We start from the raw sequence: 18,672 nt of genomic DNA, 5'->3' as shown, positions 1-18,672 counted from the left end.
GAGACAGACCGATGGCACCTCGAAGTCCACTCCACGTAGCGACAAATCCTTCTTGCCAGGTCATACCATAGCCCAGTCGACGAAGAATGGGACTGAACATGAAGATGGTGAGGCCCCTGTGTGATGTGGAACCACGGGGAATATTTCTTATAAGCTTATGAAATAAACGCAAGAATAAAAGGTAACAAATAATAAGAGTAAAATCAAGAAACCAATCTTAAAATGGCAAACAGCGACTTACATTTATAAGCATTGTGGTCTTGTGGTATGACGCCCACCTTTATACCTATAGGGAATGAGATTAGCGGAAGAGTAGCGTCCCTTGATTGGACGTCACTGGCAGAAAAGTTATTAGAGAGAGAACGTCATGTTGGTTTTGCGCATGCGTCTCTCGTCCTCGCTTCCGGTGAAAGCGGCTTGAGACACTTCACCAAAAGCGAGGACGAGAGAGATGCATGCGCAAAACCATGTTGACGTTCTCTCTGTAAAGGTGACATCCAATCAAGGGACGCTACTCTTCCGCTAATCTCATCCCCTATAAAGTCAGTGATTCAAGTCTTGCTCGGCGGTTTATTTTTCACTTTCTCAGTCTCAGCTTTTTGAAACACTCTGCAGCACTTACTTCAATGATGATAAATAAGGTAACCATCTTAATTGTTTCATATGTGCATCTATTTTATCTCTAACAAAGTCATTTGTTATATATCTCATGAAATTCTTTCGCACTTTAAAAAAATTTCGATTTGATTTTCATTTTAAACAAATATAGTGGAGTACTGGGTTAACTAGATTTTTATTGCCTTTCTTTTATGTTTCTAGGAATTTTTAGATAGCTTGGTGTGTTATGTTTGAACTACAATATGACTTCAGCTCCATTTGTACATCATCATCATCATCATCATCATATTATTATTATTATTATTATTATTATTATTATCATCATAATCATTAATATTATGATTATTATTATGATTATTATTATTATTATTACTATTATTATTAATATTATTATTATAACTTTTATTATTATTATTATTATTATTATTATTATGATTATTATTATTATCATCATCAGCATCATTACTATTATGCTTTTTATCGTCCCTATCAAAATCCAATTCATTTCACATAATATAGACCATAATATCCGATACGAATCCCGAGTGATCTCCACTTACCGGATGACGTGGATGACAATGTACAGGATAATCAGTCGGACAATGTCCGTGTAGTGTGAGTTGGCCAAGACTTTGTTGGAGATGATCAGGCCGGATAAGGCAAAGATGAGGGTGTTGGCCATGAACGACAGGGTCTCCCAGAACCTGGGGTGGTAACAGTTATGGTAATTTGATATTACAGTGGAAGTTTCTTGATTGGAATAGTGCTGTTGCACATAAATTGTTTCAATTAATAAAATTTTTATTCTCTATTGTCTTCTGGCACTTTTCTATTCACTTCATCTCTTGTTGTTACCAACATAAGTGCCTGCTCCACTCACTTTTCTGAATTAAAAATTCACCCCATTACCGGAGCATACTCAATGTCTCAATTGTTTCTATGTTATATGTTTGTGTTGAGAATATTGGCTATTAAGCTTAACTGCTGGCCAACTGACTGTGCTGTGGTTGTGTGTGTGTGTACCCGCTACCTCCAGTAGTCGGTGAGAGAGAGAGCTCTAGTAATGAATGACCTGAGTTTGAAACGAATTTAATTGGAATAGTGCTGTTGCACATAAATTGTTCCAATTAATATTTTTCTGACAGAGACAACGCTGTCAATGGCCAGGTACTCATTTTACACCCGAGTACAGTGGGAGAATGTGAGTAAAGAGCCTTTTCCAAGGACTCAACTATGAGCCGAGCAAGGCTAGAACCCAGGACCATCTGATCTGAAAGCGAGTAACATACCACTAGACCACATAGGCACAGTGGATGTCTCTAACTGGAATAGCGCTGTCGCACATAAATTGTTCCGATTAAGCGTCATTCCAATTAACCAATTCCGTGGATGGGTTAATAATACTCTTCAACAGTCGTAATGTCACTTCCTTCCTAATGACGCATGGTAACTTAGTAACACTGGCTCTAAACTATCGGAACAATGGCGGACGCCTGTATGAAATATTTCTCCGGCGAGCAGAAAAGCGTATCCAGTGGGAAAAAAAACAAAGATTTGATCATGTTTTGACTTTTACACATTCTGATCACAAGGCATATGAAAAATTCTAGCCAGCATGAAGAATAAAAAGTAATGATTTTCTTTGTTTAGATAAAGATGGCCGCCGTTGCCTGGCAGCGTGACATCAGACTACTGAATCCTATTGGGGCAACCTATCTTGACTACTGACGTATAGTAACTGAACTAGCAGTTGTAGTAATTAAAACAACTTTTGAAAACATGACACAGAGTTTTTATTTAGTCGATTATCTAAAATTTTGTAATCTATTGTCTTCTGGCACTTTTCTACTCACTTCATCTCTTGTTGTTACCAATATAAGTGCCTGCTCCACTCACTTTTCTGAATTAAAAATTCACCCCATATACCGGAGCATACTCAATGTCTCAATTGTTTCTATGTTATATGTTTGTGTTGAGAATATTGGCTATCCAGCTTAACTGCTGGCCAGGTAACTTTGCGATGGTTGTGTGTGTGTGTACCCGCTACCTCCAGTAGTCGGTGAGAGAAGGCTCTAGTAATGAATGACCTGAGTTTGAATTTGATACAAATTTTTTTGGGTTCGTGGATAGCTCATACGGTAGAGTCACGCTCTCACCGGCCAGGCGGAGTTGTAGTACCACTAAGGTTGCAGGTTCAAACCCCATCACCGCCGCAAAAATTTTTTATTCTCTATTGTCTTCTGGCACTTTCCTACTCACTTCATCTCTTGTTGTTGCCTTGATGACTAATGTAGTAGAGATTTGGTGATTATCTAGTGACTACGCATAATTTATATGAAACTGTCTTAAGACTTTCAAATATAAATCAAAGACACAGGGAATCTGTTCCGTCAGGTTGAGGAATTTCCTTTCTTATAATACTAATACCAAATACAGTGAAAATTTAGCCCTTTAAAAAGAAATTATTAATCCGAATTATTTGTGACCCTTCGCCTCAAAACGGTATTAAGTCGGGTTGGTTTAGATGTTGAAAATTGAATTTATAGCCAGAAATATCAGACTTGTGTTGAGTTCATACAATTTATTGAGGGGAATGGATACCATGTTTTAGGGTGCTAATGCCAACAATTTATATTTTTGACCAGTTTAAAATTAAATTCGGCTTTTAAGCGTCTGGTTCATTCCGACATAATACCGTTTTGAGAAGATGGGTCACATTTAGAAGACGTTATTTTGACAATGAATATGCTTTATGTTTTAATTTAATGTAGCTGGTATAGTAATGTGTATGTAAAGAGTTTGCATATATTATAGATGCGGAGAAGTTTCTGTTTGTGGGTTTGAGTGTACGGGTGTATGTGTGTAGGCGTGTTAGTGTGTAAGCTTGTCTATATAGTTTGAGTGATTGTCACTTGTCTGTGGATTAATAGGTGCATAAGTATATTATATTATTATTATTATTATTATTATTATTATTATTATTATTATTATTATTATTATTATTATTATTATCATTATTATTATTATCATTATTGACAACAGATTGCACAATTTTAACCAACATGTATATCTTCAAAATCAAAAAGAATTTCTGCATAATTTCATGTGTTCTATTTGTCAATTATAAAAAATTTATTGCAAGTAAGTCATAGGCAATGTTGAGCAATAAACGACATACTGCCGTTTTATTAAAGAACACAGTATGTGCTATTTGGTTCACATTGCATATACTGTGTTTTTAAAAACAATGGCAGAGTAGTACCAATATTATTGTTCCTAGTAGAGACAATTTTGAGGGTCAATTTTAACCAATTTTTTAAAATTTTGATGAAGCTCTATAATTGTCCTAATTAACTAGCATGTGTTCCATTTAACCAGTAGAAATTATATAGAAAAAAATATGTCACTGACAGATCATTCCCCTTAAACAGCTGTTCTGATAAAGTGGCATTCCAATTACAGGCTTTGACAGTATTTTTATGTGTTGAAGAAGGACGATGATGATAATGATGATGATGATGATAATGATGATGTTGATGGTGACAGTGATGATGATGGTGACAATGATAGACGCTTAATAGTAATTTTTATTGTATAAAATAGAAATCGGATCTCAAATGGTCTTCAGATGGCTGTGCAAAAAGATCAGTTGCATGCTAAAAATAATAAAATCGACAAATAAAGATTTGTAAATCACATTGAGCTTGGTGAAACACTGGAAAAGCACTGCATAAGATGACAACAACAACGACAACGATGATGATTGTCATGGACTAAGGGTTGCAACTGAGTATATTAACAAGTACAATTTAACTTGGTTAAGTCCCTTGCATTGTTACTGTTGGAACTGTATTCTGGTTACGTAACACTTTTACCGTACGAAGAAATAAACATGTTGCTTTGAGTTCCATACTAAACCTTCAGCTTGTCATTCCTTTAATCAAAACATTACAATGATGATGATGATGACAGCGACAGTGATGATGATGATGATGATGATGATGACAATGATGTGGGTGACAAACGATGATGTTGCCCCATACGTGTGTAAAAAGGACTCCACTTCAGGGCTGATACATGTCTTGTGACCACTGATGAACACTCCACACATGACTACGGCAAGAACTCCAGACACCCCAAAGAACTCCTCAGCTGGTTTATTCAAAGGAAAGTGTTATAGGGAATGAGATTAGCGGAAGAGTAGCGTCCCTTGATTGGACGTCACCTGCGGAAAAGTTATTAGAGAGAGAATGTCATGTTGGTTGTGCGCATGCGTCTCTCGTCCTCACTTCCGGTGAAAGCGGCTTGAGACACTTCACCAAAAGCGAGGACGAGAGAGACGCATGCGCAAAACCATGTTGACGTTCTCTCTGTAACGCGACGTCCAATCAAGGGACGCTACTCTTCCGCTAATCTCATTCCCTATACATAAATGAAAAGCTATTCTTTATATGTTTTTATCACCCAACAACTACCATACAGTAAACATTATCATTATTCCATTGCCTTCTACAGAGGGACGAAGAGGCTGAGTCGTTAAGACATTGCACTGTGACCTGGAAGGTCTGGGGTTTGAGCCCCGCTTCAGGCACTTTCGTTTTTTTTCCTTGGGCAAGATTAATATCCCCCAATTTTCTCACTTTGACAACAGGGTGATTCCTGTTGACATCAGACATCTTGTTTAATGAATTATCTATATTCCTTCATGGTGTACCTAGAGGACAATATCTTATGATGTCATAGAAAAGAGCCTTTCTTTCCCTGTTAACACATTGTATCATATATCATATCACAAACATTACTGTTGCTGGCTGAGAAAGGATTCGGGCAGCCGGAAACACTGTAATTTGTTCTTTAACGAGGTTCTTATATATTCAATTTTGGATAGCCAGGTTTGATAAAAACTTTTAGAGCTAACAGCTCTGGGAATTTAAATATTCATATTATTTGGCTACCAATTTAGCATTGCTAAATTCTGATCGCATATCACAGACATCCCCCATTTTATCTTGAAAAGAAATAAGTCTAAATAATTCTTTTATTTATTTTTTTTTCAATTGACTAATAAAATATACTAAAGTATCCGTAACAACTGAGCAAAAAGAAAGAAGCTGCATTATAGCATTCAATATTACAACAGATCATTACCAATTCCGTATTCTGTGTTAATGAATAATAAACTGATTAGTATCTGAATGGATAATAATCAGAGGGAAAATATTGTTATAATAATGTTATATTCCTCTCTACTTTTTAGTATAATATCATTTAACCTTTACCAGTTTATGAAGTATCTTGATAATCATTTGATTATTTATATTTTTATTGGACAAGAATTTTATTATAAGTATAATCATATCTAGTCACCATAGTATATCCACTTGTTGTTCCACTGTACATTTTAAGACTTAATATTCTTTGTCAAGTTTTAATTTAATTTATTAACATTTGATATTTCTTTTATATATTACCAAATTGTGTTGTGATACAAAATTATAATTTCCATACAAGGATCAATAAAGTATATCTTATCTTATCTTATCTTATCTTATCTTATCTTATCTTAAAAAATGCAAAGCAAAATAATCAAATAAACCTCATTCAAACTAACATAGGTGTAAAAAATAAAACCCAACTGATTTATACATCATTTTGTTTTTGCGGTTCGATTCTAACAAATTTTTCTTTGTGGTCAGAAGAACAAAATGAACGGTGTCTACTTCAGTTTCAAATGTTGTGATCTATCGTTGAAGGTTTTCTCACTGAAAGTGTTACATATATAGCTATCTAGGAACAGTTTTCACAACAGAGACAACTTAACACAGCATAGTTGGCTTTACCCTTACCAATGTAAAAAGTGAGATAAGATGTGCCCAGTGTGATGAGAATCTCAATGAGAGGGTCATTAAATGTCCATTCCAGCCAGAAGACAGCAATTCTAGCCATGACGTAGCCTACAGCTGGACCGCCAGTGGACACCACCACTAGACGGTGGAGAGTTTCAACTGAGGACAGAATATGACACTGTAGGGAATAATATGCCTTTTCATGTTGTGTGTAGGTGTGTATTATCTCAATCGAGGCTGTTGTGAGTTGTTGTCATGATGTTCCGTTTGTGATTGTGACGTCATATTTTGTTTGTCAGAGTATATAAGCGACAGTCACCGCTAACTCGCTCTCTTTGACTATTTTGAATCTCTATTAATCGGTGGAGATACATGCCTCGTGCATATTATTTATTTATTTTATTTCTCATCGTGAATGAGATGTAAACATCTATTCACGACAACACCATTAAAAGTCTTTCTATTTTGATTTTCAATACTTGTGCAGCTATGTGGTCTTGTGGTCTTGTGGTATGACACTCAGATCGGAAGGTCCTAGGTTCGAGCCTCGCTTGGCGCATAGTTGAGTCCTTAGAAAAGACTCTTTACTCACATTCTCTCACCGTACTCAGGTGTAAAATTAATACCTGGCCGTTAACAGCGTTGTCTTTGTAGGAAGAATTGTAATATCACCTAACAGGCGCCATGTCTCGTTCTATTTGTTGCATGTTGCTGTAGGTCAAGGACCCTTTGTAAAGCGCTTTGAGCATGTTTAGTGGATATGGCACTATATAAAAGCTCAAGATTTTTTCTTTTTTCTTTTTTTCTCTATTATTTTTGTTTTTAATATTTGGTTTCGATGATCAAATTTGCCCTCATGTTTAAATATGATTTTGATTGCTAAACACAATTTGTTATGATGGTTAATATGTCAATGTGTAACATCATGATTGATTCAATCTTTTTCTTTCATTTTTTTTTAAATTTTTTTTTTAGATTTATCTCCATTTCTTATCATATAATTTCATGCATCTCTTTCTTATTCAAAATTATGCTTTCGATTCATTTTAGTTAACATAATAATAGTAATAATAATAATAATAATAGTAATAATAATAATAATAATAATAAATAATAATAATAATAATAATAATAATAATATAATAATAATAATAATAATAATAATAATAATATATGGTTTTTATATAGCGCCTTACCCTGTATATCAACAATCTCAAAGCGCTTAAAGAGTAACGTGGCTACTTTCACTCAAACATGCAATATGAAACAAAGCAATATAATTCTAGTGTTGCATATTAAAAAGAAATGTTTTAAGATATTTTTAAAGAAATCTGCATCATTACTGTCTATTTAATGTATCTTTACAGGGTTGTTTAAAGGCCAATTGGTCCATTTCACCATTAATTGTTATATTATTATTATATTATATACAGCAGCCAGCACAGTTTTTGCCTTTAAGTAATACGATTCAACAGTCTGATGTCACGCCGCCTGGCAACTGCGGCCATCTTGGTTCTAAACAAAGAAAATCATTACTGTTTATTTTTCATGCTGGCTAGAACTTTTCATATGCCCTGTGATCAGAATGTGTAAAAGTCAAAACATTATCAAATTTATACGTTTTTTTTCCTCTGGATACGCTTTTATGCTCGCCGGGGAAATATTTCATACGGGCATCCGCCATTGTTCCGATAGTGTAGAGCCAGTGTTACTAAGTTACCATGCGTCATTAGGAAGGAAGTGACGTTACGACTGTTGAAGCGTATTACTGCAAAAGGCAGCCAATTCACAGCCAATTTAGTTCCACGACTTATAAACAATATTTATTTATTTATCTTACCAAGGTTGAAATCACGTTCATAAATGATTAATTCCCTGAAGATCCCAAAGAAAACCATGGCTGTGCCATCATTCAACATGGACTCCCCTTCAATCAAAAGGCTTAGATGTTTCTTCACTCCTGTCAAAACATTTTTGAAAACATAAAAGAATGAAAGTTTGGTTACGCCATCCTTCTTAAATATGAATGTGAAACTAAGCTGTGTCAAAAAGATCAATTACATAAAAATAATAATAAAAATAATAATAATAATAATAATAATAATAATAATAATAATAATAATAATAATAATATAATAATAATAATAATAATAATAATAATAATAATAATAATAATAATATAATAATAATAATAATAATAATAATAATAATAATAATAATAATAATAAATAATAATAATAATAATATAATAATAATAATAATAATAATAATAATAATAATAATAATAATAATAATAATAATAATAATAATAATAATAATAATAATAATAATAATAAATGACATACAAATGTCAAAAAATATTTTTTTACTGAGATCAAATCTAGACTTATGTAGTGCTAGACAAAATGCAATGATGGAGAAATGTGAAACTTGAAAAATACTTAATATTCCAAAATCCTATTTTTCACAATGATATTCATTACTTTAACCAATGAGCGGACTCAGAAAGGTGTCGAGTCTTAAACGTAGCAACAGTGTAATACTTTAATGGCTGGCCATTTCTTTGTTTTGGTAAACCGATTTGAGCGCTGATGATGATTAGTAAAAGACTCTGGGAACCTTGACTCATGAGTTGAGCAAAGAACAAAGAGGGTGATATTTTTATTTGAACAAAGAGGCGGATATTTTTATTTAAACAAAAACAAAGAGGAGTGATATTTTTATTTGAACAAAAAAAAGGGGGGGGGGATATTTTTATTCTCCTCAAAATTGATTAATTTAAATAGTTTCGAGTCAGAAAAATAAGCCTGGATTCCTATCTTATCATTTCAATAAAATTGACATCAATTATGATAAAAATGATGGAAATGCAAATTATTCATAATGTTTTTTTTTGGGTTTTTTTGTGTTCATAAAAATTGTCATCAATTTGTTATCACCAGTCATAATTTTTGCCAAATACCAAATTCAGTACAATGTCAATGGTTTCCACCAACAAATAAAAAAGGACCCAAATTGCATTTCCTACTACATAAGTTTAACTTTTGTCAGCATGTATACATATAATCAAAGCTGCAAACAACTAGCTGTGTGACTGCCAAGCTAACATCGACAAGTATGGGTTAGAATACGTAATGAGAAACAACTACACTCATAATTTCTGAGCATCTAAGAAGCAGCAATGCAACACTCATGGGCTAAGGTCATAAACTTATGTGCTTACTGCCGACTTAGACAGGCACGTCTTAGAGGTGTGAAATTTTGGATCCAATATCAGTAAGCAGAGTGTCTCACTTGCTTAATTGGGAAACAGTAAGTAGAGTGTCTCACTCACTTAATTGGGAAACAGTAAGTAGAGTGTCTCACTCACTTAATTGGGAAACAGTAAGTAGAGTGTCTCACTCGCTTAATTGGGAAACAGTAAGTAGAGTGTCTCACTTGCTTAACTGGGAAACAGTAAGTAGAGTGTCTCACTCGCTTAACTGGGAAACAGTAAGTAGAGTGTCTCACTTGCTTAAATGGGAAACAGTAAGTAGAGTGTCTCACTCGCTTAATTGGGAAACAGTAAGTAGAGTGTCTCACTCGCTTAATTGGGAAACAGTAAGTAGAGTGTCTCACTCGCTTAATTGGGAAACAGTAAGTAGAGTGTCTCACTCGCTTAATTGGGAAACAGTAAGTAGAGTGTCTCACTTGCTTAATTGGGAAACAGTAAGTGGAGTGTCTCACTCGCTTAATTGGGAAACAGTAAGTAGAGTGTCTCACTCGCTTAATTGGGAAACAGTAAGTAGAGTGTCTCACTTGCTTAATTGGGAAACTCTAATATATTGAGAAAATTGCTTGCAAAGGGACCTTTAGGAGTTTATCATTTATTAGAGCGATCAATGATGCAGAGCTAAAGAGAATATTTCTCTGAAGCTTCCGATTGATTTTGCTCTTCATCTGCCAGATATATTGAGCTGGTGTAAGATTTCAAATAAAGAGATCCCGACTTGAAAAATATATTATCACGAACTAACTTTTTTATGCATGCCACGTCTGTAAACGAATTGTCATTTTTTTGGATGAATAAAGTATATATTATTATTATTATTATATATTATTATTATTATTATTATTATTATTATTATTATTATTTATTATTATTATTATTATTATCATTATTATTTTTATTATTATTATCATTATTATTATTTTTATTATTATTATTATTATTATTATTATTATTTTTTTTTTATATTTTTTTTAAATTATTATTATTATTATTATTATTTATTATTATTATTATTATTATTATATTATTATTATTATTTTATATTATTATTATTTATATTATTATTATTATATTATTATTATTATTATTATTATTATTATTATTATTATTATTATTATTATTATTATTATTATATTATATTATTATTATTATTATTATTATTATTATTATTATTATTATTATTATTATTATTATTATTATTTTTTATTATTTTATTATTATATTATTATTATCATCATCATCATCATCATCATCATCATCATCATCATCATCATCATCATCATCATCATCATCATCACCATCATCATCATCATCATCATCATCATCATCATCATATTATTATTATTATATTATTATTATTATTATTATTATTATTATTATTATTATTATATATCATTATTATTATTATTATTATTATTATCATTATTATTATTATTATTATTATTATTATTATTATTATTATTATTATTATTATTATTATTATTATTATTAATATTATCATTATTATTCTTATCATTATTATTATTATTATTATTATTATTATTATTATTATTATTATTATTATTATTATTATTATTATTATTATTATTATTATTATTATCATTATTATTATTAAATAAAACCCGACAACATCAAGGACAATAATCACCGTACCTAATTCCTTCATAATGGACACAACAGCTACTGGGTCAGTTGCTGACAAAATGGACGCAAACATCATGGACACTTTCCAATCAAACTTTTGTTCTTTGAAAAGGAATGATGAAATAACGGCTGTCATTCCAATCATCACCACTGTGAGTTGATGGAGATAAATACATTGACATGAAACAATGGTACTGGTACACAATGGTCACACATTAACCCTCTCCTTACCACCCATAGAAAAATCGTCACATTCGTTACGATGCAGTCAACATTTTCATCATTCTGATTTCTTTTGTACATAATAATATTTGAATAAAAATGTTTCTATAGTTAAAGTATAGTAACACTGTGTTGAAGAGCTCGTTGAGCAGAAAAAAAAAGTATAACAAGAACTTACAGATGTTGTGTTTGAGTGAAATAAATTTATGTTTGTATAGGCTGGGTGTGAAGTTTAGGGGAAAATCCGGAAAATGGCTGGTAAGGAGAGAGTTAATAGCATCTCATATCACTTAATAATTATAATAATTATACATGAAGTACCTACTAATTATTATTGTAATTATTAAGTGATATGAGATTAAAATTACCCTCATCTTGTCAAAAGCTTTCAAACCTGGGACTGCCAGGAAATCTTCAAGTAAGCCCAAAGTTTGAGAGGGTTTTTTTTTTTTGACAAGATGAAGATCATGTTGATCGATAGATATTTGAAGGATTAATTTTCTGGCCAATTTTTATTTTTTATTTTTAAAAATTTTGGTTAATTGTTTCATGACAAACAGCCAGTGGCCATCAGATGAAGGGTGTGATATTAAAGGTGTTCTATGAATCTGACAAAAGTCGTTTCTTTTCCAGTTTTTTCATTTAGTTAAATCGGCAATATCACCTCAAGGGTTAAAATCCCTTTTTAGCATCTGCATTCCCAGACATAATATTGCTTTGGGTTGATGAGTCAATAATAAATTACCAAGGGCAGGAAACGCCAGTAACAAAACTTGCAAAAAAATCTGTTTGAAGATATAGACATCGATAGAGAAAGCTCCTTCGAAGATGAGAATCGGCATGAAAACAATGATGATTGTGTACGGTCCAATATCGGAAATGGCTCCCATGGGTAGAAAACCAAAGACAACGCCAATTAAAAACACAGTCACCGTGTAAGGTACAGGGATTCTCATTGTTTGGCTTAGATGTCGGACAAATACTGGGGATGAAAAAAAAAAGATTTTTAATCATTTTAAAAAACAAAACTTACGAGAGTTATTTATATATTACTCTCCTTGTTAACAGAGATACATTGGGCTTCAGGATTAATCCCTCTGAGGACATATGTATGTCTGTTTGAGTTATGTGTTTGTGTGTGTATGTGTGTGCATGTATGTCGTTTGTGTCTGTGTATGTTTGCTGTGCGTGTGTGAGTATTTGTGTTGATTTACCAGTCAAACCAATAGATCTAACAAGATTATATTTAGCACATAGGAACAGCTTGACCAAGAACATAAAACATCCCTGATTCATGGGAACATGCACTCTTAGCATTTAACTGTTTTGAAATTTCAGGCCACTTATCATTAGAATTTTTTTCTCTCCTTGAGTCCATTCATAAATATATCATGGTAAAGTGTGACATCAACGGGGAATTGTTCATTAAAATTCCAGGAGTTTACTTTCTATCTTCTTTTTCTTCAACTAAACCAACTGAAGATTACTATTGATGTGCATATTATATCCAAAAGAATAAGAAAAAAATTATTATAAATTGTGTAAATGTCCTAATAAACACAAATGCCCAAATAAACACACTTATTCCAATGTCCAAACACCTTTTCTATTTTTGTCATTGTTTTTATGAAATCTTTGGAAAAAAAAAAAAGCAAGGAAAACAAAACACTAGAAACAAAATTATGCTCAAATTGTATAATCTTCATTTCACACATGCTGATATTTATCACATTGCTACGGACGGAAAGAGTTGTCACTTTGAAAAAGCAATGATCTTATTCAGAACTCCACAATTCGGATATCTCCATTAAACAGACAAGTCGCCAAGATTTTTTCTTCTTCATTTGTACACTGAAAAAACATGGTAATCTGGAAATTCTTGATTCTGGATCCGAACTTATTTTGGGAACAAGTCATTACAATATAGAGATTTATGACTATAATCTGAACATTTCATTAACCGACACTGTCTGTCCGCCTACTCTAGTTTAACGTAGTCGGCAATTGTTTGGAGTATAATCCGATATTGTGTGTGTATTGATCAACAGGTGTCAATCATTTGTGACAGGTCGGTTTACACAATCTCATGGACACAATCATACCATTAGAAACCCTGTAACTTGATATTGATGTCATTGGGCATACAAATCTAATGTTATCAATTTATGTAAGCTAATCTTAATGGACGCTCGTTTGAGCCGCCCCCCCCCCCCCTCCCCAAAAATTATGAATCTGTTCTCACCTTATCCCTCGCCTCGATTGATATTCAAGAATAAACACTACCTATTCAAGTTAAATTTCTTGAAATTTCACAAAAGAAAATTTTGCTGCTTGAAGCTCGAAGGAAAAAAGAAAGATAAGTATTGAATTGTAAGCTTCAATTTATTAGATGAAGAAAGATACTGTGGACGTTTCGGGTTTCCCCTTTATCAACAAAACACGATGAATAAAACACTAAGGACGAATGAGACAAATGTGTGAATGTTAAGGTGTGGTTAAGGGGGTACGCGCTGGTCGAGAGGACGGTTTTACTATGAATTCCACTAAAATTATCGAAAATGAGATTAGGGCACTTTCAGGTAATTCAACCTTTCTTTAACACACTGAAAACATTCAAAAGGCTAAATTTTTACAAAAAAGTGCTTTAAATAATTTTTTTGTGACGCAACTATCGTCTAAACGCAAAGTTTTTCCGTCATTTTCGTCAGAATCAACGTTCGATAGTCCTTAGTAACCCGCACTGAACCCCGGCTTATTTGGTATTAGCAGAAATGTCAGGGAAAGGGCATTTCCGTTCTTTCACATTCTTTCGCGTATGTGTCACAGGTCGGCGGGGAAATCGAGAAATTCCAAGCCTATTTTCCTTTCTTTGATTGGCTGAAGAGACGTCTAGGAGTTATTTTTAGTAATTACCGTCATGGAAAATTTTAGCTCACATTCCAAGACCAATCGTAACCCGGTTTTCAGTCACGTGACATAACAACGGGTACATTTCCGGAGCATTCGACTACGTTTACTTACGCTTCGATTCGAACTGATTTTTGGTCGTTTCATGACAAACTTCACTCCATTTACTTATTTGCAAAGTTTTATCATCATTTTCCAAAGAACCAAAAATTGGTAGATAATCATTTCGACGCCTGGATACCGCTTTAGCCAGTAAGTATGTCTATTTATTTATTACTAGTGAAATCAGATTGACCGGTTACAGTCTCAAAGTGTGCATTCCATTCTAAAATGTAAACATTGACGATAGTAAAAGAGAATGCTGCTCGTAAATAATTCTAAAGGCTAATTTTTGTTTTTATTTTATTTTTAATACGATTATTAAGAACCATACTGTTTTCTTTGATTTACATTAGACTAGTGAAGATCATTGAGCTTAAATAAGGAGATAACTAAACGCCGATCTATAGTAGATCTTAGACAGACAGATAGACGTCGAAAGCTAACTTAGACTTGGATTACCATTGACGTCAGTGAGTTAGAACTTAGAGATTATCTAGATTGTGCTTATTTTTTTTTATAACCATCATTCTACAAGAGTCTGTGTGTGTGTGTGTGTGGGGGGGGGGGTGCTCTCAATGCTCTGAGGTATGGTTCTCGTCTCTTGACCTAAAGGCGTTTCTTTCTTTCTGATCTATAGTTTCTGCCTTTTCACCTTTCAGTGTAGGGCCACTTTAAAGTGAAATTACTCTAGACCAAGGCATTAGCCAAGCAGGTGGTCAGCCCACTGTGACTTTTAGTTACCTTATTGTGGTAGGAATTCATTTTGCCCAGAAAGCGGCCTTTCTGCCTGCTCTTTTAATTTCTTTAATGTTTTTTTTACTTTGATCCAAAGCAATACCAGATCTGTGCTTAACTATGATTGGTAGCCAGAATTCTTATGTGTGGGTATCTTTTGTGCTTTTAAGGCAAAACTTTGGGCTGATTCCAACACTGCTTAGCAGTAGGGGGTGCAATAAAAATGTTATAATAAAATTGTTTTTTTAAAACCCCTTTATTCATCCCATAGTGGAAATTATTCTCCAGGGTCTATTCCAAGGGTAGATTGGAATAACCAAGGCGTCAACCGCAGTGCTGCGCTGCAAATTGAGCTAGGGCGAGATGGCTTGCTCAAGTCCACACAGCACAGAGGCTGGTGATCGAACTCGGTACCTTTCCGGTACGAAGCAAAGACCGTAACGCTGAGCTAAGCTAACCCCCGATTTATTTATTTTATATATATATATATATATATTATATATATATATATATATATATATATATATATATATATATATATATTTTTTTTTTTTTTAAAATTATTTATTATGGTATATTTATATTTATTTATTTTCACAGATTGTCATGCCTAGAGCCAAGGTTTCCACCTTCAATGCTTCCATTAGCAGCATGAAAAGGAAGTCACGGAAAGATGTTTTGAAGAAGGCAAGGGATGCGAAGAAGCAGAAATTTTTTAATGAACCAGAGCCAGCATCCACATCTTCTGTGACATCTTCGCCCCACGCAGCGACTTCACCTTTATTTCCATCATCTTTTTCTTCGCCGCAACCAACAGCTTCAGCTTCTGCTTCTTCATCATCAGCTCGTAAGTTGGATTTCTTTGCCTCTACGTCTGAGCCTTCATCTTCGTCTTCATTGGAATGTTCGACCATCGTGCAGCTGATTGTATTCCAGGATCTTGTTGATTGTCTTCTCTGCCCTTTTTGTTTCCAGTCTACGTTGGAGGTTTCACGTGATTCTTCTGTTGGTCTTGCCATTCTTCTACATTTGTCTTGTAAATCATGTTCAAAAGTTATATCGTCCTTTTATACATCTCGTAAAAAAGATAAATATTTTGAAGTTAATCGTCGTGGAGTCGCTTCATCCTTGGCTAATGGAAGTGGACAGGCTGGCTTAGCCTCATTTTGCGGCATGATGGATATGCCTGTACTACATCATAAGACCTTTCTTCGCCACCAGAAGGCCATCCACCGCCAGTTCGCCAGCTATTCGTCTCGTCTCCGTTCTGAAGCTGTTGATGTTGTTCGTCGAGCGTATCCTGAGCAGGCAGGGCAACCAATTGTTGATGTTGATGTTTCGTATGATGGTAGTTGGCACACGAGGGGACATAAATCAATGTTAGGGATAGGATGTGTGATAGAGAACAGAACAGGACTTGTAGTGGACCATGAGGTTCTTTCTAAGTATTGCCATAAGTGTGTGACAGTAGGAGACAAGCTGAAGGGGGATAGTGATAGGTATGCAGAATTCTTGAGTGGCCATAAGGAGGAGTGTGATAGGAACCATGAAGGATCATCAGGTAGTATGGAACAGGTAGCGGCTGTGAATATGTGGAGTAGATCTGTAGAGCGGAATGGACTTAGATATAGAACAATGATTAGTGACGGGGACAGCAACACCATCAAGCAGCTAAACAATTCGGGACCGTATGAGGGGATGACAATTGAGAAGAGGGAGTGTGTAAATCATGTAGCGAAGAGACTAGGAACAGCATTGCGGAAGACTGTGGACAACAAGAAGAAGGTAAAGGTAACGTTAGGAGGGAATGGAAAAGGAAAATTGACAAAGGCAAAGATCGCCAGACTTCAGAAATATTACACGCGGGCCATTAGATCAAACAGTACTGTGGACGACATGCGACGCGCAATTTGGGCTTCTTTTTATCACTGCACCTCAACCAATAAACAGCCACGCCATGAGTACTGCCCAGAAGGAATTGATTCTTGGTGCTTCTACATGAAAGCCAAGGCTAATGGTCTGCCAGCACCTGACCACGACAGACATATGACCACATTTATTCTACCGACTGTAGCAGAACACATCCATGACGTTTATGTTAGATTGACTGATGATGATTTGTTGGGGAGATGTTTATTTGGAATGACTCAGAATGTAAATGAAAGCATCCATGCTTTGATTTGGTCTAGGTGTCCAAAACATGTGTTTGTAGGGAGACAGCGTTTGGAAATTTCATGTGGGATTGGAGTAGGAGAATTCAACAAGGGAGCAAAGGCATCGCAGGATTTCATTTCGGCAATAGGACTTAGTGTGGGACGACATTTTGTGGAGCATGGGACTAAAAGGGACAATGTTAGGATAAAGAATGCAGACAGAGCAGGTGAATTTGTCTTTAAAAGGAAAAGGGAGATGAGGAGGTTAGCACAGACAAGGGAGGAAGAACGTTTACATCAACTGGAAGGCGGTGAGCAGTATGCTGCAGGCGGCTTCTGATTGCGGAGTCCCAGACGACACGTGACATTGGATGGATTACCTCAAACGGATAAGTACCATTTTTATAAATTCATAACTAATTGTATCTTTTTTCCACAGGAGAATGATTCTTGGGTTTAAAACAACACAGTTTAGGGGGTTCATGACACTATATTTTGTATAATCTACGAGAAGGTTCGTTTTTTCCCATTTTCTCAAAATGTCATTTTCTTAGGAGGTGGGATAGAGGGAACAAGATTTCTCAAAAACTGTCTATTCAATTTCTTTTTCCTTTCACACACTTGTGTGTTTATAGTGTGGCTACATTATGTCAGAGGCTTTTGGCAATATAAGCATTATATTTTTAGATATGGGGGTCCAAAGAGGGTAAAAACTGCGAAAAAGGAAAAATTTTCACAGTTTTACGGATTGAAGACTTCCGGATGCTATAAAATCTTTACTAGGATAAGAATAGAAAAATCCCTCTGACATAATGTAGAGCAGTATTAAAGACACCTACATAGCAAGTTTCAGTGAAATTGAATAGACACTTTTTGAGAAAAGTTGTTCCCAAAATCTGAAGTTTTCGGGGCGGGGTACCCCTAAAATGCCACCTCATACACACCGATAGTGGAAATTATTCCAAAAAGTCTTTAGAAATATGCTTGGACACACATAATACTGCAGAAAAAGCATTGAAAAGATCATTTTTGATAAAACTTAATAAAATTGTCCTTATTGTGACAGTACCCCCTTAAGGCGAATAAACAAAAACAATGATCCCATCTAGAGGACAGCAAGCAAAAATAATGTCCATTAATTGAAACTGGGAAAATCTCCATTTCCATAGATCCT

General features: G+C 34.2%; 2 protein-coding genes across 5 annotated transcripts in view; one reads left to right on the top strand and one right to left on the bottom strand.

Annotated features, from left to right (window-relative positions):
- LOC144978082 (sperm-specific sodium:proton exchanger-like) overlaps positions 1-18,672 on the bottom strand; it is a 64,808-nt gene that overhangs the window by 44,843 nt on the left and 1,293 nt on the right. For all 4 annotated transcript variants that reach the window (XM_078923633.1, XM_078923636.1, XM_078923632.1 and 1 more), the window contains exons 3-9: positions 12,347-12,583; positions 11,389-11,529; positions 8,305-8,424; positions 6,465-6,623; positions 4,662-4,770; positions 1,179-1,322; positions 1-116 (exon numbers count right to left, since the gene is read on the bottom strand). The exon at positions 1-116 is cut by the window's left edge and continues 50 nt beyond it. In XM_078923633.1, coding sequence (XP_078779759.1) covers positions 1-116; positions 1,179-1,322; positions 4,662-4,770; positions 6,465-6,623; positions 8,305-8,424; positions 11,389-11,529; positions 12,347-12,583 — 1,026 coding nt within the window. The remainder of the gene's footprint in view (positions 117-1,178; positions 1,323-4,661; positions 4,771-6,464; positions 6,624-8,304; positions 8,425-11,388; positions 11,530-12,346; positions 12,584-18,672) is intronic.
- LOC144978072 (uncharacterized) lies at positions 14,107-18,047 on the top strand. The gene is made up of 2 exons (XM_078923616.1): positions 14,107-14,760; positions 15,946-18,047. Exon 2 carries the CDS (start codon positions 15,952-15,954, stop codon positions 17,836-17,838), a length of 1,887 nt encoding a protein of 628 aa, XP_078779742.1. The 5' UTR covers positions 14,107-14,760; positions 15,946-15,951; the 3' UTR covers positions 17,839-18,047.

The sequence above is a fragment of the Berghia stephanieae genome, chromosome 8 (assembly GCF_034508935.2).
Source record: "Berghia stephanieae isolate SIO BIC M18660-M18661 chromosome 8, UCSD_Bste_1.3, whole genome shotgun sequence".
In the NCBI taxonomy this organism is placed as follows: domain Eukaryota; kingdom Metazoa; phylum Mollusca; class Gastropoda; order Nudibranchia; family Aeolidiidae; genus Berghia; species Berghia stephanieae.
The sequence above is the reverse complement of the archived record's forward strand: the minus strand, read 5'-3'. Positions and strand labels throughout refer to the sequence as shown.